Below are 26,698 nucleotides of genomic sequence, written 5' to 3' on the forward strand. Positions count from 1 at the left end.
GGGGATGAAGGTGGTGCAACGCTCGGCGACGACTCACACAACCCATTTGGAGATGACGCCTCTTGGGAAGACCAGCAACGTGAGGCCGCTCTTCTGGAGAAGAAGATGGCTGCGCGTGCTCGTGGAAACCCTCGTGCTATGCAGAGACAGCGCGAAAATGACGCTTGGGAGACAAATCGCATGCTCACATCTGGTGTTGCTCAACGAAGAGAGTTGGATACCGGCTTCGAGGACGATGAGGATGGGACCAGAGTCCATTTGCTAGTCCACGATTTGAAACCACCGTTCCTCGATGGAAAGACTGTCTTCACGAAGCAACTAGAACCGGTATCAGCCGTCAGGGACCCTCAGAGCGACATGGCCGTCTTCAGTCGCAAAGGCAGTAAAGTCGTGAGCGAGCGACGTCAGCAAAAAGAACGAGCAAAGGCTGCTCAGGAGGCTACAAAGGTCGCTGGAACTGCTTTGGGCAATGTCATGGGCGTCAAAGAGGAGGATACCGATAGTGCTGCCCCAGAGCCTGCTGGCCAGGAAGAGAAAGGAGGCAGCAAATTCGCCGAACACATGCAGAAACAGAGCGAGGGTCAGAGTGCCTTCAGTAGAAGCAAAACACTCAAGGAGCAGCGCGAGTATCTACCTGCGTTTGCCGTTCGAGAAGAGCTGCTCCGTGTCATTCGTGACAACCAAGTCATTATCGTTGTTGGTCAGACTGGTTCAGGGAAAACCACTCAATTGACGCAGTTCCTGTACGAGGATGGCTACGCAAAACATGGCTTGATTGGTTGCACTCAGCCACGTCGTGTCGCTGCCATGAGTGTCGCCAAACGTGTCGCTGAAGAGATGGAGGTCAAACTGGGCGGTCTTGTCGGATATGCTATTAGATTCGAGGACTGTACGAGCAAAGAAACGGCCATCAAGTACATGACAGATGGTGTGTTGTTGCGCGAGTCTCTCGTGGAATCCGACCTCGACAAGTATTCATGCATCATCATGGACGAAGCCCACGAGAGAGCATTAAACACTGATGTTTTGATGGGTCTGATCAAGAAAGTGCTTGCTCGTAGGCGAGATCTCAAGCTGATCGTTACTTCTGCAACGATGAACGCTGATCGCTTCTCGCGCTTTTACGGCGGTGCCCCAGAATTCTTCATCCCTGGACGTACGTTCCCAGTCGACATCCAATACTCACGAAGCCCTTGTGAAGATTACGTGGACAGTGCTGTGAGGCAGGTCCTCGCCATCCACGTCTCTCAAGGCCCAGGAGATATCCTTGTCTTCATGACCGGTCAGGAGGACATTGAATGCACATGCGAGCTCATCGACGAACGCCTAAAACAGCTCAATGATCCACCAAAGTTATCTATTCTCCCGATCTACAGTCAAATGCCTGCTGATCTGCAAGCCAAGATTTTTGATCGTGCTGCTCCTGGTGTTCGCAAGGTCATTGTTGCCACCAATATCGCCGAAACGTCTTTGACCGTCGATGGTATCATGTATGTCGTTGACTCTGGATTCAGTAAGCTCAAGGTTTATAACCCTCGCATGGGCATGGACACACTACAAATCACACCCATCTCGCAAGCAAACGCATCTCAACGAGCAGGCCGTGCTGGAAGAACAGGTCCAGGAAAAGCCTTCCACTTATACACTGAGCGTGCGTTCCGTGACGAGTTCTACATTCAGACCATCCCTGAAATTCAGCGTACCAATTTGGCGAACACCGTTCTCCTCTTGAAATCGCTTGGTGTCAGAGATCTACTAGATTTCGATTTCATGGATCCTCCTCCGCAGGAAACAATCTCAACTTCCCTGTTTGACCTCTGGGCGCTGGGTGCTCTTGACAATTTGGGTGACCTTACAGAGCTCGGGCGACAGATGACCTCCTTCCCGATGGACCCTTCAATGGCCAAGCTTGTCATAACCTCATGCGAATACGGCTGTAGCGAAGAGATCTTGACGATTGTGTCAATGCTTTCAGTACCATCAGTCTTCTACCGACCGAAAGAGCGTATGGAAGAGGCCGATGCCGCACGCGAAAAGTTCTTCGATTCATCCTCCGATCACTTGACGCTGTTGCATGTATATCAACAATGGGCTGCTAATGGAAGACGCGACGGGTGGTGTGTGACACACTTCCTGCATCCCAAGGCTTTACGCAGGGCCGAAGAGATCCGCAATCAGATCCGCGATATCATGATCAGCAACAAGATGCAGTTGGTGAGCTGTGGCTACGACATGGAGATCGTCCGTCTCTGTATCTGCTCGGGTTACTACCATCAAGCTGCTAAGCGCAAGGGCTTGGGCGAGTACCTCAACTTGCGCACCTCTGTGTCGATGCAGCTACATCCTACCTCCGCGCTGTATAACTCTGGCGACCCACCAGACTATGTGGTTTACCACGAACTCATTCTAACCTCCAAGGAGTACATGTCGTGTGTCACCGCCGTTGATGCCACTTGGTTAGCCGACCTGGGAGCCGTCTTCTACTCGGTCAAGCAGAAGGGCTACAACTCCAAACTCAAGCGTACCACCGAGCAGGAGTTTAACAAGAAGGTCGAGATTGAGCAGCAGATGGCTTTAGACAGAGAGAAAGCAGCGGCTAGGGCCAAGCAAGAGGAAGACAAGAAGGTACGAAAACCTACCGTTAAGAAGGTCAGCGCCGTTGGCGCGGTCAGAAAGCCCATTGTACCTAAGCGTCGTGGTTTCTAGACTTGTAGATAGTTGTAATCTAGTCAGCGGCTTTCAAGCGCTTGGAAGATCCAGAAAGGGAAGATGCATCTACCCGTGCTATTTCAAGAGCGCAATCCTTCCTCCTTCTTTGAGTCAGGCGCGCGCCTACAAACGCTCTATTGGTATCTGTTGGTTGGCTTGATAGAAATTGCCTTTTGCATATGAGTTTTGCATATGAGGAGTTGTTCACATACAGCAAGCTCCTAATGTATTGACAGAGCGTCGACATTGTTGACTCGAGATGCAAGTACGTTGTTGTCGTGAGAGTGGTTGGCGAAGCAATATAGGTTCATCTCGCGCCAGCCACCACCACTCAGGCGTCAGCCAGCCGCTCGCAAGCACAGCCACCTGAGTCCAGCAGGAGGGAAGCGCGTGGCTCCCGCAGCCCTCCCGCAGCATACGTAACGGGTAATCGATATCAAGAAGACACTCCTTGGGAAAGAGGCCGCGGCCTACTCGTCTCCTTGTTTGCTCTTGCAGCTTTGCTCCTTGCCTTTCTGAAATCACTGTCTAACACAAACATCCTTCGCTCCTGCCCCAAAAGCAAGCCGGTGTGGTGCTGACTCGCCACTGCACTCCTGCGTTTGCATCCAAGGCGCCTCCTACTTTTAACTCCACAAATTGAGAAACTGTCAAACTTGCTGTCAAACCAAAACTCCTGGGGCAACGCAATAGTCGAAGAGAAGGCAACATATTGAGCATTTGTTTTCCAAGCATCTTCAACACTCGTTTCAGCTACAAATTCCTGGATCCCACTTCGACATCGTTCGTTTGATTCGCGCTGTTCTCCTATGGCGCCCTCGCATTTGCTTTTCAAACGCGACTGCGATTACCCTGGCGATCCTGACTGTAACGATGACTACGATTGGTGGTGGAGCGGTGTATGTCTTCACGAACTGTTTGCGAGATGAGAGAAACAAGGACTAACCATTTATTCACAGACTGGCTATGGAGTCCGTTATGCAATCATCGCTCTAATCTTCATCGCTATCGCCCTGTTGCTCTTCGGCGCCTACTTCCACGCCCAACGCAGAATACGCAAAGGTCTGCCACCCCTCGCCTACCACCGCTGGCTCGTCTCCCGCCGCAACTACAGAGCTACACCATTCCGCCAGAACAACCACACCTATTACCAGCAAGACCCTGCATACCCACCGCAGCAAGGCTACCCTATGCAGAACATGGGCCATGGACCTGCTGAGTTCCAGCCGCCACCACCTGCATACGGAAACTGGGATGCGCCGCCAGTCTACCAGCCTCCTCAAGGCGCGAGCAAGGTTGCAGCCAACCAGAACACTCAGTCTGTGGCTAGAAATGAAGTCGCTGGCGAGGGAAGCAGCACTTCTTTGCCACTCAACAATGCCCAGAACAATCACAACACCCAGTAAGAAGCTGGCAGCCTAGGCTGGCTCGATCCTGACTTGACACGAAAAGATACCCGGTTTCTTCTTTCCTTCGATCATCATCATCCTCATGTTTTTCCTTTGTCCCTTCTCGACTAGCGACATTCTGATAAAGCTTCTGGCGTTATCCCAGCATGGTGATGGAGGCGTTTTTTTGTTGCATGGGTCCTTCCAGGGTCGCGTATTAAAGCATAATGTATCCACGATTCAGAGAGCATACGCAATGGAGAAAACTCAACATGCGTTTCGTCATAATCATAAACCTCTTTCCCTCTTTCTCTACTCGCAAGTGCTCAACATCTTCTTGATGACGCCAACCAGGGTGCCGTTCTCCATAGCAGCAGCAACACGCTCCTTGTCGCCGAGTTGCTTGTTGGTAGCCTCATCACTGGCATGTGTACCTTCCTTGATCCTCACATCAATTCTGAACCTTGGGGGCAGTGATTGCTCCAGTCTCACACGCACACCCAGCCCGATAACAGTAGCCAACGAGCAGTGAGTAATAGTCGGCGTGACCAAGACCCTCACAGTCGAAATCTTTGACGTCGGCGACGAAGGCGGCAAAATAAAGATATCCGGCAATGAAACGACAGCCAACGAGCCCAGCGATAGAGGATGTTCCGGGTCCGAGATTGTGCTGATCAAGTCGAAGATTTCCTGCTCGTCGATTTCTTCGCGCATGTCGTCGTCATCGTCAGAAACATCGTCGGAAGAGTTTGAAGGGATGGGAGCGGGGAACGAAGAGCCAGAAGTCAGGTTGTCGTAGTGGGGGTAGGAAGGGATCAGGCCATCGAAGAGACCGGCGCTTTTGGTTTGGTTTTGGGAGGCGAGGCGGCGGGAGGGCAGGTCGCTTGGGTTGAGGATGGCGGGGTTTGCGTTGTCCTTGTCCATTGTTTGTATTTTTCTTTTGTGTCTTGTGTTCAGGTTCTTTCGGTTCTTGGTGTGACTTTGGAGATGATAAGGACGTGGTTGTGGGTCGAAGTGGGTTGAACGCTCTGTGGTGGGGCGAAGTAGAGAAGAAAGAAGAAATATTGGAGAATTAATTATGACGCCTTGCTGCTGACCATTGGCACATATTGATTCGTCCTTTCCTCTGCACATTGTTTCTTCCCTCTTGTCATCAGATCACACCATCCTGCTCTCTCCACTCGCTGATCGTCTCTATGTTCTCGGTATCATCGAGCACAGTTGGTCTGTCCAGAGTCAACATCTCAAAAGCAAATGAGCTTCCATTGATCACGTAAGTGTCGATTTCTTGTCTCGAGCTGACGGATCTCCATGCTGCGTGCTTCTGGAAAACATTGTGCATCTTTGAAAGCTGATAAAACATGCAACAAAGGTGACTGATGAATATTGCACATGTCCAGAAAATCAGATGACCGATAAGTCAAATCTTTCAGTGCAGACTGCCTTCAATTATATGATTGCAACCCCATGCGCCGTACAATATATCGCCAAGGCAGGTGTACATCATCGACACATAGTCGGTGTGATCTGATCAAGCAAAGAGTGATAGTGATAGACACATTGCTCTTCTGACGATTTGAGAATCGCTCTTGTCAAAACGCCACGAGTATCTTCTTGCTGTCAGAAATCGAGATGAAGGCTATTGCATCCGGTAACAGCGCAATTGTAATTGCTGGCAAAGACCTAGTATCTTTGTTATGGTATAGTGGGCTCATGAGAAGAGCCAATGGAGAACTTATTTCAGTAAGCAATGATGCTTGCAACATCAGGACAGCAAAACATTCTAGAATACAAAGTTGATCATGGAAGGTTCTATAGAATAGTGTACAAGTTGATGGAATTTACACTCCCGCTGCCTGGCGCATAAAGAACTTTTTGAGGAAACCCATCTTGTCGACTGCGTCAAGTCCAAGACTTCGTGCCCAGACAACAGGACCACTGCCAGCACTGTAGAGCTTGTGCAGCTTGTCTACAGCACCCAGCATGGCATTGTTCTTTGCCCACTGTTCGGCATTGTATGCATCTAGAGCCCAGTTGCTGCCAATATCCTTACCCACAGAGAGGGAGAAATTGATGTGCTTGGCAAGCGACTGAGCATCACCAAGCCCTTGATTCAGACCCTGGCCAGCAAGAGGGTGGATAGTGTGTGCAGCGTCTCCAAGAAGAGCAACGCGATGGCCAGTATAAGTGTCTGCATGACGCATGCGTAGAGGGAACGAAGCGACGCTGCCTTCTTGAACGGCTGAGATCTTTTGTGGAATACGCTCAGAGTTGAAGGCGGTGTTGGCTTCACGCCATGAGAACTCGTCAGCTTGGCCAGACTTCATGGTGTGCATGTAATCAAGGTCTACAGGCAAGAGTCTGAAAGCAGCATTGACCATTGCAGTGAAGTCCGTGTTGCTGAGCGACTTCAAGAGAGCAGCCTTCTCGGGTGTCGTCGACCATACCAAGGTAGCCACGTTGCCAGGTAAAGGCAGTAGCGCGACAGGGCCAGTAGGGAGGAAGCGTTGATATGCGGTTCTGTGGTCAGTCTGACCCCAGTTGGCACCATCAATTTGCACAGTGGCTACAACGCCATGGCGATTGTAGTCCCAGCCGCGCGAGGGAATTCCAGCAAATGTGCGTACGGGACTGTTTGCTCCGTCTGCGCCGATAAGGAGACGTGCTGCTAATTTGCGCGAGTTGTTCAGAGACACGACCGGCCAGTTTGACAAGTCCATATTCTCTGTTTCTTTCCCAAGCTCAATTCCCTCAACGCGCGTTTTGTCCATTATGTCGATTGAAGGTAATGAGTTCAGACGGGACAGAAGGGCGGATGTGAGATTGGTGTTCTCTGTCATGGTGGCCACTGTATCCGAGACGTTTGAGGACGACGAAGGATCGAAACTGATGCTGCTTCCAGACACACCATCCCACACCTGCATGGCCTGATATGGCTGCACGCGAGACGCAGTGATATGCTCCCATGCTCCAATACTATTCAAAAACTTGACTGAGCCGGGAGTCAGGGAGCTACATCTGTTGGAGAAGGTTGTTGACTCGGCTTGCACCTGTGGCTTGTTGAGATCTTGTCCCTCGACTAGGGCAATTTTGAGGTTCGCGGTCTTGGGAGAAGCACCTACACATCTCAGCACTTCAATTCTACGCTATACATGCTGTGCCTAGTCTTACGAAGGGCGCTGAGCAAGCTCAGTCCTGCTGGACCGCCACCAACACACACGACATCATAGATTTGTGGGCCTGTTGGTACAGGCGCAGCAGCGGGCGTCGTCCGTGACCAGAATGATCGAGAAGCTACAAAGACGTTCGAATATCTCGAGGATACTCTAGAGACTTCACATGGTGTTCGGGGGAGCCGCAGCGGCATGCCGGCGTGTATTATGGCGAGGATGGAAGATGGAGTGATTGCGCCGAAGTCTGTTCTACAGATCTTGGAAGGTCTTCGGCACAACAGTCTCCGATCTTTCGGGCTATGGTACAGCGAGCTTGTGCGTTGCTTGCTGATTGGCCCAAACTTCTACTTGTAGAAAACATGGCTACAACATGTCCTTTTTGTTCTTCGGTCCGTTTTCAGAAGCGTGAGCACATGAAAGATGCAATAAGACCACCCTCACGTGTTTGTAGTCAGCAAAAAGCGTTGATTCGCCAGGAGGGGATGGAAATGGTCATCTGAGCATGGAAAATCACATGTTAGGTTGCCGACCGTTGCCCGCCCCCTCATCCCGTACCCCGGAATTTTGCGCCTTCCTGCTGCGTTTGACGGAAACAAAGAGCGGATTCAGGGACCTTCAAGCAATTCCGTTGCCGACCCCATGTCCACATGTGAAGGAGCTCGAGGTGCCTCTTTTGAGAAGACTGGTAGTGTGTAGCCAATGGCTAGTCGATCTCAGAGTCTTGAAGGCAATCGAAGTAGCCGCGTCCAGACCTATTGCGGTTTACTAGGTTCTGTTCGGTTGTTGATGATCAAGGAAGGCAGGAAGGCAAACCTTTGGAACCTTTGGCTCGAGGGTGCCTCGGTCAATGATCTCCATACCTTCCCCCCACATGTACTTAGCGCATGTGGTCGGTCCATCCATTAAACACCCTTGAACCCTCGTCTCTGGCTCGTTGCTCCTTTCTTCCCATTATTCTATTCATTTCTTTGTTATTTGTGATACCCCGTCTCTTCTACAATGCCTGCGAGAGTCATCGTCGTTGGTGCTGGCCGTAAGCATCTATACTCATCAACTATCCCTTCGAGCGTGGCACTGATAGCGACTAGTCTCCGGCCTGAGTGCCGCTCACACTATTTACCTAAATGGCGGTAACGTCGTTCTGCTCGACAAGAACAGTAAGACCTTACGATCTCACCGAAACAACTCGACATGCTGACATATCATCTATAGACTTCATGGGAGGAAACTCGACCAAAGCTACCTCTGGAATCAACGGTGCCCTTACTCGTACACAGACCGATCTCGGCATTCAGGACAGCGTCAAGCAATTCTACGAAGACACTCTGAAGTCAGCCAGAGACAAGGCCCGACCAGATCTCATCAAGGTTTTGACCTACAAGTCAGCTGGTGCCGTTGAGTGGTTGCAAGATGTCTTCAACCTCGACCTGACACTTGTTTCTCGTCTCGGGTGAGTTTACGCCCAGAAAGCTGTAACGAACCACATACTGACCCAAGCACAGAGGTCATTCATTCCCCCGTACTCACCGTGGTCACGATGCCAAGTTCCCTGGTATGGCCATCACATATGCCCTGATGCAACGATTCGAGGAGCTTGCCGAGTCCGAGCCCGAACGCGTATCGCTCATCAAGAAAGCCAAGGTCACCAAGATCAACAAGGAGGGAAACAACGTCACTGGTGTCACATACCTCTTCAACAACGAGGAGGTCACTGTCGATGGCCCAGTTGTCCTCGCAACTGGAGGTTACGCTGCCGACTTCACAGATGACTCGCTCCTGAAGAAGTGGAGACCCGACACATTCGGCCTGGCCACAACCAACGGTGCCCACGCCACTGGCGATGGCCACAAGATGCTCATGCAGATTGGTGCCAACGGTATCGATATGGACAAGGTTCAGGTCCACCCTACTGGTTTGGTCGACCCCAAGGACCCTGGCTCCAAGTGGAAGTTCTTGGCCGCTGAAGGTATGTATATGCAAAGCCCTTGTTCGACATACATGACTAACAGATGACAGCTCTTCGTGGTGAGGGTGGTCTCCTGCTCAACAACAAGGGTCAGCGTTTCTCAGACGAGCTCGGACACCGTGATTACGTCTCGGGCAAGATGTGGGAGGAGAAGGAGAAGGGAACATGGCCAATCCGTCTTGTTCTCAACTCCAAGGCATCCAATGTTCTTGACTTCCACACTCGCCACTACTCTGGTCGTGGTTTGATGAAGAAGATGAGTGGCGAGGAGCTGATCAAGGAGATCGGTTGCTCAAGAAAAGATCTTGAGAAGACCTTCGGCGACTACAACGAGATCGCAGATGGCAAGCAGAAGGACCCTTGGGGCAAGAAGTACTTCCACAACATGCCTTTCAAGGTAGACGACACCTTCCACGTCGCTGTCATGGAACCCGTTCTTCACTTCACCATGGGCGGTATCGAGATCAACGACCAGGCACAATGTTTGAACTCTGAGGGAAAGCCCTTCGACGGTCTCTTCGTCTGTGGTGAGCTCGCTGGTGGTGTTCACGGTTCCAACCGTCTCGGTGGCTCGTCCCTGCTCGGATGTGTCGTCTACGGTCGTGTTGCCGGAGACTCAGCAAGCAAGTATCTCTTCCAACAGGTGTTGAATGGTGGCGGCTCCTCAGCAGCCCAACGTCTGGGACAGATCAGTCTCCACATTGATCCTAACCAGCCTGGAAAGATCTCTGTCGAGTGGGCAGACGGTGTTGGTGCTTCTTCAGGCGCCAACGATGCCATCAAGAGACAGTCACAGCAATCCGCCGGTCCAGTCATGACACCCGCGGGCAAGACTGCAGACTCGTCTGACCCTGCTAAGGTGTCCAAGCCCAATGACATCAAGGACTTCAAGGTTCCTGAGACTGAGTACACTCTTGAGGAGGTTGCCAAGCACAACAAGAAGGAGGACCTTTGGATTGCTGTCAAGGGTGTCGTCATGAACGTGACTGACTGGGTGGAAGAGCACCCTGGTGGTCCTCAGGCTCTCTTCAGTCACATGGGCAGAGACGCCAGTGAAGAGTTCGAGATGCTGCACGACGACGAGGTCATTCCCAAGTACGCTGCCGGCATCGTGATTGGCCGAGTAAAGGGTCAGGAAGTTACCCTTGAGTATTGATCAAATATGTATGATGGGAAAATGATATGAATGAGTTTTCTTGCGTGTTTCAAACTAGGCATGTGTGTTCTCCCTGTAGTTCTGGTTTATTATTTGAAGACTTGTTATCTTGACGCATATCTTCCACTGTACCTGTACCGCACTCACATAACGATATGCGAGCTAGGTACACCTTTGGTGCTCGACTCAAGATGTGCCTGTAGTATGCTGAATGAGGTATCGATTATTGGTACACATCTCGTGTTTGCTCACGAAGGATCACATTCTTATCTCGTTGATGAAGATGTTGAAAATAGTCAGACAAGCCACTCGAAAGCAATCATCCTCAGCAAAAGTCGGTTGAATCGAGTCCAACCAGATGAAACGCTGCTAAGATCATGGGTAATCCTTCTATATCGCCGTTGAAAAGATCTGCGCCAAACACCTGCAGGTTGTATGATACCTCAGCGCTCTTGCAGCATGCAGGTCTTGAAACGCCCCCCTCCTCAACATCATCGTCAACCATCTTCATCCTCTGGTGTTGAGAAGGATTTCTTGTTGAACGGTACGGAAGGATGGCATGACATGCGTTGTAGAGCTGAGAAGCTGACGCGTGCATGCATGTATGCTGTGCCACAAGAACGACCCATCGCTTCCTCCTTCGAGTCGGAACGATGCGGGAAGGAGCGAGTGAGGGAAACACCTTGATGTTCCTGGGGACAGCTGGGCTCAACTCCTTCCTTATCAACCATGTACAGCAAGTGGGGACAGATAAGAAAAAACACAAAGTGCAAACAGAAGTAATGGTAGAGTAGCTATTGTTACAATGTACAATACAGTATAGATTCGAGAAAACAAGCTGAGAGAGCTTTACTTGTAGAAATCCCCAAAGATACCCAAGCAAAAAACAACTCCTGAATGCCTAATTACAAAGACGTGTGGTATGTGTATCGTGCGTCTCTTCTTTCATACACCCTTTAGAGTGCTGTTTATCATGATCGAAACATCAACACCCCATTCCTGAGATTATCCTCTATTGCGAAGAAATGGCAACAGCAATGACCTGAGCGTCGCTGTGGCTGATGCTGACAGTGGTGCTCTTGATGCCCTTCTGCTCAGCAGCGGCCTTGGCATCTCCGTGAAGCTATATAAATGTTAGTGTGTGATTCTTTAAGATGAGTAGAATTTAAACTTACAACAACGGTGGGAGCACCGCCCTCGCCATTCACGATCTCAATGTCCTTGAGAGGAGCTCCGGCGCCGCGCGAGGCGACGTTGAAGCTCTTGAAGACAGCCTCCTTGGCAGACCACTTGCCGGTGAAGCTGGCCTGAGGGTTGGGTGCCTTGCGGCAGTAGTCGATCTCCTGCTGAGTGAAATTGCGCTCGAGGAAGGTCTCGTTCTCAATGTTGACGGCATCAATGCTCTCAACGTCAACACCGGGGCTGCTGTTACCAGATGAGTTGACCTTGAGCAACGACTCGACCATCTGAGTGGTGTTGGCGTCACGAGCAGGCTTGCTGGGCTTAGCAGAGAAGGTGAGCTGGGCAGTCTTCTTGTCCTGGGAAACGCGAGCGCTGGGGTTCAAGAAGACAGTGCTCATCTGCTCGTCCTCGTAAGGAGACTTGTCCTTAGCACGGAACATGGTGTTGTTGATGAGACCATCATGGAAGTAGCGGTAAGCCTTCTTTTGTCTGGCCTCAACCTTGGTCTTGTAAGACTGGAACTCAGCCTGGTCAAGAGTGGCGAACAGGTACTTGGGGTGGATACCAATAGCCTGAGCACCCTTCTGACCGAAACCGAAAGAGGTAACGGAGAAAGCCTTGATACCATCGGTTTGGATGGTTCTGCTGGGGTAGACGATGTAGTCGAACTTCTCCATGATCTTGTCCACGTTGTCGGCGTTGCGGTTACCGGGGACGATACCAGAGTTGAGGACCTGCAGACAGCCGTTGAACATCCAGGCACCAGCGGCACCCTTGGGGTGACCAGTGAGGTACTTCTGGAAGATACCAAGGAGAGCGTTACCCTTCTTACGGCCAAGGTGCTCCATCTGCTGGCAGATGACATCGGACTCGTTCTTGTCGTTGGCCACAGTTGAGGTACCGTGGAACGAGGCGACATCGAGGTCGTCAATAGTCAGACCCCAAGTAGCAAGGGCACCACGGAGAGGAGCAATGCGAGGATCTTGCTTCCAGAAATTGTTGCCGAGACTGTACAGAGCATCCTTCTCTTGACGCTTGGCCTCACGCTCAATGAACTGGGCTCTGTCCTCCATGTACTCAGCAGCGTTGAACTCAGAGTTCTCAGCTTGCATGGCAGCGACTTCCTCTTGCAAGAACATGAGCTCAGACTCTTGCCATGTCTTGATGTTCTTTCTGCGGGCGTCCATCTGTCTCTTACGGTACTTGATGTCAAGCAGAGGCGAGGCAAACTTGGGGGTATCCTCACGAGCAGTAGTCAAGACACCCTTTCCAGGAGCGGGAACGGAGCGACCAATCTTGTCAGTGGCAGTAGCAGTGAAACCAAGGACACCGTAAATTGGAACACCCATGTCAAGAGCAAGTCTGGCGTCCATGATGACTTGCATACCACAACCCTGAGACTCCATGAAGCCGTTTCTGGTGGTGGTAGTAGGTCTGGACATCTCCTTGGGGGTACGGCCGTGAGCGAACTCGTCCTCGGCGTTGCTGGTAGCCTTCATGTTGGCGAACTCGTACGAGCCCTCCTCTTGGAAGTCATCGAAACCACCAACGAAGCACATTCTAGCCTTACCCTCAACAATGGTGTCGTAACCAATATCGATAGACTCGACAGCAGTAGCACAAGCACCAACAGGGGTCTTGATAGGACCAGTGGAAGACATCAACAACATGTTAACCCAAGCGGACATGGTGTTGATGAACGACTCCTGGAGGATATCCTTCTGGAGAGGCTTGTCCAAGAAGCGATCCTTGTACATACCACGAAGAGCGGTGGTACCACCAATACCAGAACCGATACAGTTACCAACCTCTGAGATGTGGACGTACTTGTAGAACTCGTAAGGGTCAGTGATACCGGAAGACAAGAGAGCCTCGGCAGTCGAGACAAGCACGTAGAGGGTGACGGGGTCGACCTGGCCGATAATGTCCTCGGGAACACCGTACTTGCGGGCGTCCCAACCAGTAGGGATTTGACCAGCAACAAGACGGTCGAATCTCAGAGCCTTGGGAATAAGGAGAGTTGCACCCTTTCTCAGTCTGACCTGGTATTCTCCAGACTCGGGAATCTCGAAGATCTCGACCTTCTCGCCATGCTGGCGTCTGAACTCCTCAGCAGTCTCCTTGGAGGTCTCGAAGGGGTCGAGGTCCTCCTGGATCTGAATCTCCTGCAGAAGCTGCTTCTTGTTGGGATCATAGCCGTTGAAGAGCTCGGGCTCGATGAGACGGATACCAGAGTGGTCAAGAATGTGCTTCTCAAACTTGGACTTGACATCCTTGTCGTCAATGGGCTCACCGGTCTTGGCATCGACCCAACCAGCATAGCTCTTACCCTTGAGAGGGCCGTTGTGGTTCTTGATGAGACCCATGATCCAGGCCATCTCAACGCAACCCTCGAGAGAGAACTCGCCGTAGGCTTCCATCTCCCAGCGAGTTCTTGAGTTACCCCAAGGACCAACCTCGGAGAAACCGGTAACGACGACGACCTTCTCGAGGTCGACCATGCCCTTCAAGTTCTCGTTGAGGGGCTTGACCTCAGACTCCCAGTCAGGAACCTTGGGGAAGTCGAACTTCAAGTTGGCACGAGGCTGGACAGTGACCTTCTTGTAGAGGGCTTCGTGGCTTTCACCGTGGACGATCTTGTTCTCGACCGAAGTCTCACGAGTGACAGCCTTGCGGATCTCGCTGGTCTCAGTGACATCCTTGCGAAGCTTGGTCATCAAGTCCTTGAGGTTAGGAAGGAATTGCAGACCACCGTTGAGGTCAGCGAAGACAGGCTCCTCCTGGCAAAGGTTGACAATAGCAGGTCCCATCAGACCCAAAAGATTGAAAGCCATCTCTTGCTGAGAGAAGGTACGAGCGCCAGTCTTCTCAACACCCTCAGCGACGATGTTGTTACCACCCATGAGACCAGTACCACGAGTCCAGCCAATGACTGCACCGCAAATAGTGAGGTAGGAGCCCCAGCTCTCAGAGTGCCATCTGTTGAACAGGGTCTCAAGAGCAAGCTTAGACTCGGAGTAGAGACCATCGTTACCGAAGGTACCGTGGTTGGGAGAGAGAGGAAGGATGACCTGGGCAGGGCGGGTCTCGAAGCCACGAGCGGCCTTCTGAGACTTGACACCACCAAGCATTCTGAGGAGGTTGGTCAACATAATTCTGTGAGCCAACTCAGACTTGGAGTCAATGTTGTCAATCTCGCGACCGTTCTCAGGAATGGCAGCGAAAGGAACAATGTAGTCAAGATCCCATCCAAGACCCTTCTTCTCGTCGTAGATGTAGTCGACGAGTGCATTGACGTCTTGCTGACTTCCTTGGTTGAAAGGAACAACGATGAGCTGGGAGCCCTTGGCACCATAGCGAGTGTACATCGATTGATAGTACTCGGTGACTTCGCGAGAGAAGCGACTGGTAGTAACGACAACCTTGGCACCACCGCTGATCAGGCCCTGGAGGACTTCAGCACCGATGGAACCAGCACCAGCACCGGTCATAAGAGCGTGCTTGCCCTGGAAAGTGACACCAGACTTGGCAGCCTCCTCGAGACCCTCAAGGTAGACACCAGTAAGCTTCTTGCTGTACTCCCAGCCGTGCTCTTCCTTACGCTTCAAGTGCAGGAAAGGAATGGTCTCAACCTTGCCAGGCTTCAGCTGGCCGCTGGCGCGACCCTTGCGACCCTTCTTGCCGCTCTCAGTAGGCATGATTTGGCCCTCGTTCATAGACAGCGAACGGATGATGTTGCTGTAGAGTTGCTTGATTTGCAACTGCGATGACTTGGTGAGCTTGTGTTGCTGGCGGATAAGCTTGTAGACACGCTGGAGGTCGTTCTGAACCTTGGTTCTGTTTCCATACTCGGAAATCTTGCCGCCCTCAGCCATTTCGCGAACGTAGTGTTCGAGCTTGCGAACAGCTTGTCTGGGTGCTTCCTCGTAGTTCATGTTTCCGCGAGCGTCGATGGTGAGCTTAGGAGCGGTAGGGACAGAAACGTCCTTGTAGACAGGGGCAACGTCGAGGACATCCTTGCAGTTGTCGATGAGCTGCTGACCAAGAGCCTTTGCGAGCTCGTAGGTCTCGCCGCGCTCAGTAGGGCAGTGGTCGATGTGGTACTGCATGAATTCGAGAAGCTTGGGGTTGGAGCGGTTCATGATCTGAATGCAGCGGCTGACAATCTCGCGATCGACAGCGGTCAAGCGACCGAAAATGATGTCGTAGTACATGCTGAGAGCATCCTGGCGAGCCCAGTTCCATGATGAATCGTAGACACGGGCCTTAAGAGGGCTGAATGAGGGCTCAATACCGGCAGCGTAGAAGTCACCGTGCTCGGCGTTCCACAGGTCGAGCTGAGCTTGGAGAGCGGTGTTGTTTGAAGCAGCAGTGACGGCGGCCTTGTCGCCCGCGCGCAAGTCCATCTTCAGGTAGCGGGCGAACAGCTCGAGTTGTTGCTTGAACAGAGCCTTCTGGTCCTTTGTGAGGGCATCGATTGCGGCAGGGTCCATCATCATACCTCCTGCACCAGCACCGGCGTCACCACCAGCAGTAGGTGCAGCAAGGCTGATTCCGGCAATACCAGCGTAGGCGTTTGCGACAGTGTCCAACCATGCCTTGGCATCGTTCTCAGAACCCAGACGGGCGGCAGGTTCTTGAGTCAATGCCAGCAGGAGCACACCATCCTGGCGACCAGGTCCGAGACCCCATCGGGATTCGAGGTGCTTGCGGACTGCAGTAATGTTGAAACCACCAGGCATCTTGGAGGACACGAGACGGGCGATGAGCGAGGATGACTGCTTGCCGAGCTGACCATTGAAGGTAGCCTGCATAGCAGCACCCAGCTCGTCAAGAGGTGTGTCTTCTGGCTTTTCGGGTGTTGAGCCAAATTCTTTTCCAAGGTCTCCGAGAATTTCGTTCTGAAGTGTTGATTTACCTACAGAAGAATTGAGTTAGCAACTGTAGCATAGAATAATTCAAACTCGAGTCCTCTTACCTCCAACCAGATCCTTGATGGCTTTGCTGAGAGGAATGTCCATCAGGCCCTTCTTCAGCTTTTGAGCGACCAATGCTCTCAGAATATCCACAGCGCCGACAGGTGCATCTGCAACTGCTGCTGCCGGGCCAGCGCTTGGTGGTGGGGGTGCTGCTGCGGCGACGGGAGCGGCGGGTGCTGCAGAGCCAGCGGAAGGAGCAGCAGCTGCTGCAGCAGGTGCCGGAGCGGCTTCCTCCTCCTCGACGGGGTCAACATCGTAGTAGATGTCCTTTGCGTCCTTGTTGTAGCAGAGAATCTGTCTTTGCACCGATCTTGCAGCGTCGTAGGCTTCGTACTTTGAGGCGAGTGTGCGCTTGGCCATAACACCAAGTGTGTCTGCGGGACCAATTTCGACAATGCGCTCGGTGGTCTTCTCGCCGAGGATAACATCTTGTGTCTCAATCCATCTCACAGGCGAGGCGAACTGGTATGCAAGAAGCTCGACAAGGAGCGTGTGAGCGAGCTCCTGCTCGACCTCAGGACGCATGTTGGCGGAAGAAAAACAGCAAACAGCAAATTACAAAGAATGTACAATCGACGAGCGATTGGAAAAAAAGATGGGTGAGGGAGGTCTCGCGGAGAGTCGGAGCGAGACGAGACAGGAGAGGAAAGTGAGGAAACGAACAAATGCTCGGATTCGAGGAAGTGTGGAGAAGAAAGAAGGGTGCAGCTAGCTTCAAGAGCTGCCTGGAAGTGCTCGGTCACCTTCTGGTGATCAATGGACCGAGAAAGTGTCGTGGAGCAGAAGGATGAGCGAAGCTGTACCACACACGAGAAAGTTGGTGAGGGATTCCCAATGCCAACGTGCAGAGGTTGAGATGAGGCACAAATATGGCACGATTGCTGACTGGCCTCTTTCAATTTTTTGTCGCATCTGCTGTCCTCTCGAGATTTCGGTGAGCGGTTCTGCCAAGCCACAACTTTAGAGCGCGGGAGCTAGTGGGCTAGAGATTGGAATTTGAGCTTCATCTAATTGTTGCTTTTCCCTGCGTCCATGTCCGTTTGGCCGACGAGAGCTCGTACGAGCGTGCCAAACAGGCTTGTAGATAGCCCGAGTATTACACTGCATCCTGTGAACAGCCGGGGGACAGCTGCATTGCATACCCAACTGTTGATTCAACAGTTTGTCTGAGCAGTTGGGGAGGAACATTCGAAGCACGCGTTCCAGGTGTGCATATTACTTTGGCGCTAAAAAGCTCACGGTCGCTCACCGGCAGAAAGCCGACAACCCCTGGTGTCCGACTTGTTGCCGCACAACTTCACTTCTGGGGCTCGAAGCTATCTCGTAAAGAAACTGGAAGGCCACTTTCCTGCACCACCCGAATCAGCGCCGCTGTCTCTCCAGTCCCCCTCCTTCTACTCTTCCTCCTCTGGCATTCAATTCTTCTCAGATCAGCCCCTTCTATCTCCCTTCCAGCTCTACTCTCTTTCCCCCGAGAGAGTCTAGTTGTTCGTGGAGCTGTTGCCTGCACTTTAGCTGCTTCGAATTTGTCACGAGGCCAATTGTCCTTCTTTTTTCCACTGCAACCTTGCTTTGTGAGATTTCTAGGTAAGCTCCATCCTCTCACTCGCTGCTGCCTTCTCAATTGGTCCTTCAACTTGGATTGAATGCGCCGTCGAGGCTGCCTCTCGAACCTCCGGACATCCCCGCATTAATTTCTCTACCATTTTTTCAACCTCTCGCTGACCAGCTGTTGTCTCCAGCGGTCACGTACACAGCTTTTCTTCATCATGTACGGCTCCGGCTCGCAGACCGGTGTCTCGACACCTCGTTCCCAAGCTGTTTCTCGCCCTCTTATCCTTTCGCATGGCTCTCTCGAGTACTCGTTTTTAATACCCACCGCTCTCCACTTCAGCGCTTCGCAACTCAAGGATGCCTTCATCGCCACTCTCCCTACACCTACAGATGAGCTTGCTCAGGATGATGAGCCTTCATCTGTCACCGAGCTTGTAGCCCGCTACATTGGCTTCGTCGCCCGCGAGTGCGATGAGGGTGATGACCCGGGCTCCTACGAGGAGGTGCTCAAGCTTGTTCTCCACGAGTTCGAGCGTGCATTCCTCCGTGGAAACGAGGTTCACGCCATCGCCGCTTCTCTCCCCGGCATCTACGAGAAGAAGCTTGCCACTGTTTCATCGTACTACGCCGCTAGAGCTGCTGTCAGCAGGCCGATCAAGCCCCATGAGTCGGCTTTGTTGCGCGAGGCCTCTGACGAGAACGCCTTCATCTACGCAGTGTTCGGTGGCCAGGGCAACATCGAGGAGTACTTTGACGAATTGAGGGAAATCTACACTACCTATCCCTCATTTGTCGAGGACTTTATTACCGCAGCCGCTGCGCACCTGCAGACTCTGTCTAGAGAGCCCCAGGTCGAGAAGCTCTACCCCAAGGGCTTGGATGTCATGCGCTGGTTGCACAACAAGGATGCTGAACCTGACGTTGACTACCTCGTTTCAGCACCTGTCAGTTTCCCTCTGATCGGTCTTACACAGCTCGCCCACTTTGTTGTTACTTGCAGAGTTCTCGGCACTCACCCCGGAAACGTGCGCGACAGACTGAGCGGTACTACTGGTCACTCACAGGGTGTCGTGACTGCTGCAGCCATTGCGGCGTCTAAGAGTTGGGAAACCTTCGACAAGGCTTCGAGAGACGCTCTCTCTATCCTTTTCTGGATCGGTTCGCGCAGTCAGCAGGCATACCCCCGTACCTCGCTGGCTCCTTCGACCCTCCAGGACTCGATTGACAGCGGTGAGGGTACCCCCACCCCTATGCTCTCAATCCGCGACCTCACTCGCGAGGCTGTCCAGACTCACATCGATGCCACCAACCAACATCTTCCCGAGGACCGTCACATTGCCATTTCCCTGGTCAACAGCGCCCGCAACTTCGTTGTTACTGGTCCCCCTATGTCTCTGTACGGTCTGAACCTCCGTCTCCGCAAGGTCAAGGCTCCTACCGGCCTTGACCAAACCCGCATTCCCTTCACCGAGCGCAAGGTCCGCTTTGTTAACCGTTTCCTGCCTATCACCGCTCCTTTCCACAGCAAGTACCTCTCAGAGGCAGACGCCCACCTCCAACAAGACCTCAAGGACATTGTCATCCCCAGCTCTGATTTGGGCATTGCTCTCTACGACACTAACACTGGCAAGGACATCAGCAAAGAGCCCGCTGACAACATTGTCCCCCAGCTTGTCCGCATGATCACTCAAGACTCAGTCAACTGGGAGACAGCCACTGTTTTCCCCAGGGCCACTCACGTCCTCGATTTCGGTCCTGGTGGTATCTCCGGCCTTGGTGTTCTCACCAACCGCAACAAGGATGGTACTGGTGTCCGCGTTATTCTTGCTGGCACTATGGATGGCACCAATGCCGAAGTTGGCTACAAGCCCGAGATCTTCGACCGCGATGCCGAACACGCTGTCAAGTATGCTGTCGACTGGGTCAAGGAGCATGGTCCCAAGCTTGCCCGTACTTCAGCTGGCAAGACCTTTGTTGACACCAAGATGAGTCGTATGCTTGGTCTTCCCCCAGTCATGGTTGCTGGTATGACCCCTTGCACTGTCCCTGCTGAGTTCGTTGCTGCCACCATGAACGCTGGTTACGAGATCGAACTTGCCGGTGGTGGTTACTTCACCGACGCAAAGATGACTGCAGCCATTGCTGAGATCGAGAAGTCTATCCCAGCTGGCCGCGGTATCACTATCAACCTGATCTACGTTGCTCCTCACGCCATGGCATGGCAGATCCCCATGATCGCCAGACTTCGCGCTGATGGTGTTCCGATTGATGCTCTTACTATTGGTGCTGGTGTTCCTTCCGTCGAGGTTGCCAACGAGTACATCAGAACCTTGGGCATCAAGCGCATCTCGTTCAAGCCTGGTTCAGTTGAGGCCATCCAGTCTTGTATCAACATTGCCAAGGCTAACCCTGGCTTCCCTGTCATCATGCAGTGGACCGGTGGTCGTGGTGGTGGTCACCACTCTTTCGAGGACTTCCACCAGCCTATGTTCCAAATGTACGGCAGAATCCGCAAGTGCCCCAACCTTGTCCTCGTCGCTGGAAGTGGTTTCGGTGCCGCCGAGGACACCTACCCTTACCTCACCGGGCAATGGGCAAGCAAGTTCGGCTACCCTCCTATGCCCTTCGATGGTGTTCTGTTCGGTAGTCGTGTCATGGTCGCCAAGGAGGCCAAAACCGCCCCTGCTGCCAAGCAGGCTATCGTTGACGCCCCTGGTCTTGACGATGCCGACTGGGAGAAGACCTACAAGGGACCTGCTGGTGGTGTCATCACCGTGCGCTCCGAGATGGGTGAGCCCATCCACAAGCTTGCCACTCGTGGTGTCTTATTCTGGGCCGAGATGGACCAGAAGATCTTCTCGCTTGATAAGGCCAAGCGTATTCCCGAGCTCAAGAAGAACCGTGACCACATCATCAAGAAGCTCAACGACGACTTCCAGAAGGTGTGGTTTGGTCGCAACTCTGCCGGTGTCTCTGTCGATCTTGAAGACATGACCTACGGTGAAGTTGTGCGCCGCATGGTCGAGTTGATGTACGTGAAGAAGGAGAAGCGCTGGATTGATTTCACTCTTGCCAAACTCACTGTCGACTTCATCCGTCGCGTTGAGGAGCGTTTCACCACCACTGCCAACAAGAGCTCGCTCGTCCAGAACTACTCTGAGATGAACGAGCCTTTCGCTGTTGTTGAGAAGTTCCTTGCCGCTTACCCTGAAGCTGACAAGCAGCTCATCAACGCCCAGGATGTTCAGCACTTCATCCAGCTCTGCCAGCGCCGTGGCCAGAAGCCTGTGCCATTCGTGCCTGCCCTCGATGGCAGCTTCGAGTTCTTCTTCAAGAAGGATTCGCTCTGGCAGTCCGAAGACCTTGCCGCTGTTGTCGGCGAGGACGTTGGCAGAACCTGTATTCTCCAGGGTCCTATGGCTGTCAAGTACTCTACCAAGGTCGACGAGCCTATCAAGGAGATTCTCGATGGTGTGCACGAGGGCCACATCAAGTACCTGCTTCAAGACTTCTACGGCGGTGATGAGTCCAAGATTCCTGTCGTTGAGTACTTCGGTGGAAAGCTCCTCGAGGCCAGCGATGAGATCGATGTTGAGGGTTTGACCGTGTCGGAGCTCAACAACAAGACCATCTACCGTCTTTCTGCATCCCCTAGCGCAGCACTTCCTAAGGCTGACTCGTGGATGTCTCTGCTCGCCGGTAAGAGCTACTCTTGGAGACACGCCTTCTTCACTGCAGACGTATTTGTCCAAGGCCAGAGATTCTACACCAACCCTATGCACCGTATCTTTGACCCAGCTCCTGGTATGATGGTCGAGGTCAACTACCCCAACGACCCCTCCAAGACCGTCATCATCGTCAAGGAGCCCACCTCAAGCGGCAAGTTCGTACAGACCATTGAGGTTGGACCTATCGTCAACAACGAGATCACCGTTCAGCTCATTGAGGATCGTTCTGCCACTGGCTCAGCTGTTGCCCTTCCTTTGAAGTTCACCTACCACCCTGAGACTGGTTACGCTCCTATCAGAGAGGTCATGGACGCCCGCAACGACCGCATCAAGGAGTTCTACTACAAGATCTGGTTCGGCGATGCTGACGTTCCCTTCGACACCCCTGTCACCTCGCGCTTCGATGGTGGCAGAGCCACTGTCACTAGCGAGGCCATCAACGACTTCGTTCACGCAGTGGGCAACACTGGCGAAGCCTTCGTCGACCGTCCTGGCAAGGAGGTCTTTGCTCCTATGGACTTCGCCATCGTTGTTGGATGGAAGGCTATCACCAAGCCTATCTTCCCTCGCAAGATTGACGGTGATCTTCTCAAGCTCGTTCACCTTTCTAACGGGTTCCGCATGATTCCTGGCGCTGCTCCCTTGAAGAAGGGTGACGTTCTCGACACCACTGCTGAGGTCAACGCCGTCATCAACCAGGCCTCTGGTAAGATGGTTGAGGTTTGCGGTACCATCACTCGTGATGGCAAGCCTGTCATGGAGGTTACCAGTCAGTTCCTGTACCGCGGTGCATACACCGACTTTGAGAACACTTTCCAAAGAAAGACCGAGAAGCCCATGCAAATCACCCTCGCCACAAGCAAGGACGTTGCAGTTCTCCAGTCGAAGGAGTGGTTCCGCCTTGAGGATACCGAGATTGATCTTCTTGGTCAGACCCTTACCTTCCGTCTGCAGAGTCTGGTTCGTTACAAGAACGAGAGCGTCTTCAGCACCGTCGAGACAGTCGGCCAGGTCGAGATTGAGCTGCCCAGCAAGGAGATCATCCAGCTCGCCTCAGTTGAGTACGAGGCTGGTGTCTCTCACGGCAACCCCGTCATCGACTACCTTGAGCGTAACGGCTCTGCCATTGACCAGCCTGTCAACTTCGAGAATCCTATCCCTCTCAACGGCAAGACTCCTCTTGAGCTCAAGGCACCTGCATCCAACGAGACCTATGCCAAGGTTTCCGGCGACTACAACCCTATCCACGTTTCCCGTGTCTTCTCCAAGTACGCCAACCTTCCCGGCACCATCACTCACGGCATGTACTCCAGTGCTGCTGTCAGAAGCTTGGTCGAGACTTGGGCTGCTGAGAACAACGTTGGCCGCGTTCGTAGCTTCCACGTTAACCTTGTTGGCATGGTTCTTCCCAACGACACTATCCAGGTCAGCTTGCAACACATCGGTATGGTCTCTGGTCGCAAGATCATTACCGTTGAGGCCCGCAACAAGGAGACCGAGGACAAGGTTCTCATCGGTGAGGCAGAAGTTGAGCAGCCTGTTTCTGCCTACGTCTTCACTGGTCAAGGATCTCAGGAACAGGGTATGGGTATGGAGCTGTACGCAAGCAGCCCTGTCGCCAAGGAGGTCTGGGACAGAGCCGACAAGCACTTCCTTGACAACTATGGTTTCGCCATCACCAACATTGTCAAGAACAATCCTAACGAGATGACTGTTCACTTCGGTGGACCTCGTGGTAAGGCCATTCGCCAGAATTACATGTCGATGACTTTCGAGACCGTCAGTGCCGACGGTTCTATCAAGTCAGAAAAGATCTTCAAGGAGATCAACGAGTCAACCACATCATACACCTACCGCTCACCGACCGGTCTGCTGTCAGCGACCCAATTCACCCAACCTGCACTTACACTCATGGAGAAGGCTTCCTTCGAGGACATGCGCGCCAAGGGTCTTGTGCAGCGTGACAGCAGTTTCGCTGGTCACTCTCTTGGAGAGTACTCTGCTCTTGCCGCCATGGCTGAGGTCATGCCCATTGAGAGTTTGGTGTCGGTTGTGTTCTACCGTGGTCTGACCATGCAGGTTGCTGTCGAGCGTGACGAGGCTGGCCGTTCCAACTACTCCATGTGCGCTGTCAACCCTTCGCGTATCGGCAAGACTTTCACGGAACAGGCTCTGCAATACGTTGTTGAGAACATCGCAGAGACCACTTCATGGCTCCTGGAAATTGTCAACTACAACATCGCCAACATGCAGTACGTTGCTGCTGGTGACCTCCGTGCGCTTGACTGCCTTGCCAATGTCCTCAATTACCTCAAGGTACAAAAGATCGACATCCAAGCATTGATGCAGACCATGTCCCTCGAGGATGTCAAGGGCCACCTTGTCGAGATCATCAAGGGATGCGCAGAGCAGACCGAAGCCAAGCCTAAGCCTCTCGACCTGCAGCGTGGTTTCGCCACAATTCCCCTCAAGGGTATTGATGTGCCATTCCACAGTACCTTCCTGCGCTCAGGTGTCAAGCCTTTCCGCTCATTCTTGCTCAAGAAGATCAACAAGACAAGTATCGATCCCAGCAAGCTCGTTGGCAAATACATTCCCAACGTCACTGCCAGGCCATTCGAGCTCACCAAGGAGTACTTCGAGGACGTGTACCGCCTGACCAACTCACCCAAGATCGGCAACATTCTGGCCAACTGGGAGAGTTACGTTAACGATGATGGCACCAAGCCCGAGTCTACGGAATAGATGAGAACCACTCAAGAAGGGGTTTGTGTAAACTTGTAGAGGAACGACATATCAAGGGTTGCTTTGTTTTTTCTTTCGGTGTATTCGGGGGACTACGCTTAGAGAAGGATATATCCCTTGGGACGTTTTGGTTGTTGTTATTAAAACCCATATTGAATTTTAAGTGGGAGGTGTATATACTGTAATTGTGGTTCTAAATTTCATCGCTGTACTTCAGCTTTTTCAAAAGATTTTCTTCCAAGGTCTCTAGTAAAAGTGACTATTCTAAATCAACCTTGATACTTATGCGTTGTATGCACCAAGCGACCCTTAATCCATACAGCAGCTGTGTTTCTGTCATCACCTCCATAGAACCATTTGTTGAGTCTATCTGGCCAGCTCTCCCACATGAAGACATCGACGGGTCCTGTTGTGTCGGTATCCTCCATTTCTCCATCATCGCTCACAACATCCAGGCTGATCATCTGTGCATCCCAATCCATGCCAATCTCGAATCCACCAACACGATTTTCGAGACCGACGACCTTTGCGCCGCCACGGGTGGCCAGCCACAGTGCTTCTTCTGTGCTCAGCTTTGAAGCATCGCCATCTACCATGGCGACATGTCTGCTGACCAGAACGGCTTGACGGGCTTCCTCCAAGATGCTGGGGCTGTAACCTCCACTAACGTCCGTTCCTAGGCCTACTGTAAGACCTTCGTCGAGCAAAGTCCTTACAGGTGCTGCTCCGGAGGTTAGTGCTGTGTTGGAGGCTGGACAGTGACTGATCTTTGCATCACGAGAACGGATGGTTGCGCGCTCTTCTGGGGATAGATGGATTGCATGTGCGAGAATGGTCTTTGAGGTGAGTAATCCTGCTTTATCGTAGACATCGGTATAGGAGCTGTTGTTAGGGAATAACTCGGCCACCAGTTTGATCTCGGACTTGTTTTCTGAGATGTGCGTTTGCACGGGAAGACCGGTTTTGTGTGCGAGCTTGCCTAGAGCGCTTAGACATCCTTCGCTGCAGCTGGGTGCGAAGCGAGGGGTGATGATGGGAGTGATGAAGTGGTGTTTGGGATCGATCTTGGCCACATGTGCGATGCAAGCTTCTGTGGCTTCGATGGCGGATTCGGCACTCTCGTCACGGTAGTAGTCTGGACTTAATTGATCCATGCAGACGCGGCCGACAAATGCACGTTGGCCTTTCGACAAGCAAATGTCAGAGAGCAGGTTAGTAGCCTCGACATGGACGGTTGCATAGTAGCAAGCTGTTGTTGTGCCATGGGAGAGGGTGCGGTTGACTACCCTAGCATAAATACGACGGGCTTTTTCCAGATCCGTAAAGGACGATTCCAGCGGGAAAGTATAGGTGTTGAGCCAGTCAAGTAACGTCGACTTGCCGAAAATGCCCGAGTTTGGATATTGCGAGGCGTGGATGTGTGTGTCTGGGAAGCCACGTTGGTCAGGGGAAACACTTTCCTCTTGAATTCAATTAGCAACATACCTATGAAGCCCGGAAAGAAGAATCCTTGGTCTTGTATTTGTACGATCTTTGCCTTCTCCCACCCGTCTTTTCGTTCTCGAAGTTTGTATGCTGGAATGTCTCCGATGTCTCTCTCGATGAATGCAATCTTGCCGTCTGAATCCACGCCAATGGCTCCAGCCTCACAGATGTCGACTTCTTGTAGAGAGGTGCAATGGGCAAATGCACCTAAGTATATCGTCTTCTCCGATACATTGCCATTAGTAGTTGACATGATCATGATGTTGCAAAGATAAGGTAGTAGAAAGGACAACAACAGAAGCGAAATCAGATCAAACAGAAGACGCAGTCACCAGCAGAGGGCCCGAGGTATATATACACCGCAAAGGGAGGAGACAGGATCTCCGAAGTAGGAGAGTCGACAGCAACAAGTAAAGTTGACCATTCCAACGACTTATCTCCAAACTCTCAAGGAGTTCGGAGGGTGGAGTGGACGATGGCAGTTGCTGATTGGCGGGCTGGTCTCGCTCAGCCGCGGTTCACGGCGTGCTCCGATATGGGAATGCTATGCTACTTGTTGGAGGGATTCAGTTCTCATTATGAATAGGCAAAGAGACGGTGCTCAGCGACAAGAGAATCAAACGCCGCTATGGA

The 26,698-nt window shown here is 52.3% G+C and overlaps 7 protein-coding genes across 7 annotated transcripts; 3 read left to right on the forward strand and 4 right to left on the reverse strand.

The window, feature by feature from the left end:
- Window positions 1-3,590: 3,590 nt before the first annotated feature.
- On the forward strand, window positions 3,591-4,022 carry M437DRAFT_12563 (uncharacterized protein; the record flags this gene model as incomplete). Its single annotated transcript, XM_041018662.1, has 2 exons — window positions 3,591-3,608; window positions 3,669-4,022. Coding segments are annotated over 2 exons (372 nt in total), but the record flags the coding sequence as incomplete, so codon positions are not given.
- Window positions 4,023-4,409: 387 nt separating this feature from the next.
- Window positions 4,410-5,021, reverse strand: M437DRAFT_38326 (uncharacterized protein; the record flags this gene model as incomplete). The annotated part of the gene is made up of 1 exon (XM_041019815.1): window positions 4,410-5,021. One exon carries the CDS (start codon window positions 5,019-5,021, stop codon window positions 4,410-4,412), a length of 612 nt encoding a protein of 203 aa, XP_040884192.1.
- Window positions 5,022-5,938: 917 nt separating this feature from the next.
- On the reverse strand, window positions 5,939-7,464 carry M437DRAFT_37887 (ubiquinone biosynthesis monooxygenase COQ6; the record flags this gene model as incomplete). The annotated part of the gene is made up of 2 exons (XM_041019735.1): window positions 5,939-7,215; window positions 7,269-7,464. 2 exons carry the CDS (start codon window positions 7,462-7,464, stop codon window positions 5,939-5,941), a joined length of 1,473 nt encoding a protein of 490 aa, XP_040884193.1.
- An 805-nt stretch (window positions 7,465-8,269) lies between these two features.
- Window positions 8,270-10,392, forward strand: M437DRAFT_61603 (Flavocytochrome c; the record flags this gene model as incomplete). Its single annotated transcript, XM_041023960.1, has 5 exons — window positions 8,270-8,303; window positions 8,359-8,427; window positions 8,483-8,720; window positions 8,773-9,236; window positions 9,287-10,392. The coding sequence occupies 5 exons, from the start codon at window positions 8,270-8,272 to the stop codon at window positions 10,390-10,392; spliced, it is 1,911 nt and encodes a 636-aa protein (XP_040884194.1).
- A 1,012-nt stretch (window positions 10,393-11,404) lies between these two features.
- Window positions 11,405-17,078, reverse strand: M437DRAFT_37391 (fatty acid synthase subunit alpha; the record flags this gene model as incomplete). The annotated part of the gene is made up of 3 exons (XM_041019620.1): window positions 11,405-11,515; window positions 11,568-16,492; window positions 16,553-17,078. 3 exons carry the CDS (start codon window positions 17,076-17,078, stop codon window positions 11,405-11,407), a joined length of 5,562 nt encoding a protein of 1,853 aa, XP_040884195.1.
- Window positions 17,079-18,322: 1,244 nt separating this feature from the next.
- M437DRAFT_79831 (beta subunit of fatty acid synthase) lies at window positions 18,323-24,580 on the forward strand (the record flags this gene model as incomplete). The annotated part of the gene is made up of 1 exon (XM_041027250.1): window positions 18,323-24,580. The coding sequence occupies one exon, from the start codon at window positions 18,323-18,325 to the stop codon at window positions 24,578-24,580; it is 6,258 nt and encodes a 2,085-aa protein (XP_040884196.1).
- Window positions 24,581-24,849: 269 nt separating this feature from the next.
- Window positions 24,850-26,318, reverse strand: M437DRAFT_37014 (guanine deaminase; the record flags this gene model as incomplete). The annotated part of the gene is made up of 2 exons (XM_041019555.1): window positions 24,850-26,006; window positions 26,066-26,318. 2 exons carry the CDS (start codon window positions 26,316-26,318, stop codon window positions 24,850-24,852), a joined length of 1,410 nt encoding a protein of 469 aa, XP_040884197.1.
- Between the last annotated feature and the right edge of the window lie 380 nt (window positions 26,319-26,698).

The sequence above is a fragment of the Aureobasidium melanogenum genome, assembly GCF_000721775.1.
Source record: "Aureobasidium melanogenum CBS 110374 unplaced genomic scaffold scaffold_1, whole genome shotgun sequence".
Classification (NCBI taxonomy): Eukaryota; Fungi; Ascomycota; class Dothideomycetes; order Dothideales; family Saccotheciaceae; genus Aureobasidium; species Aureobasidium melanogenum.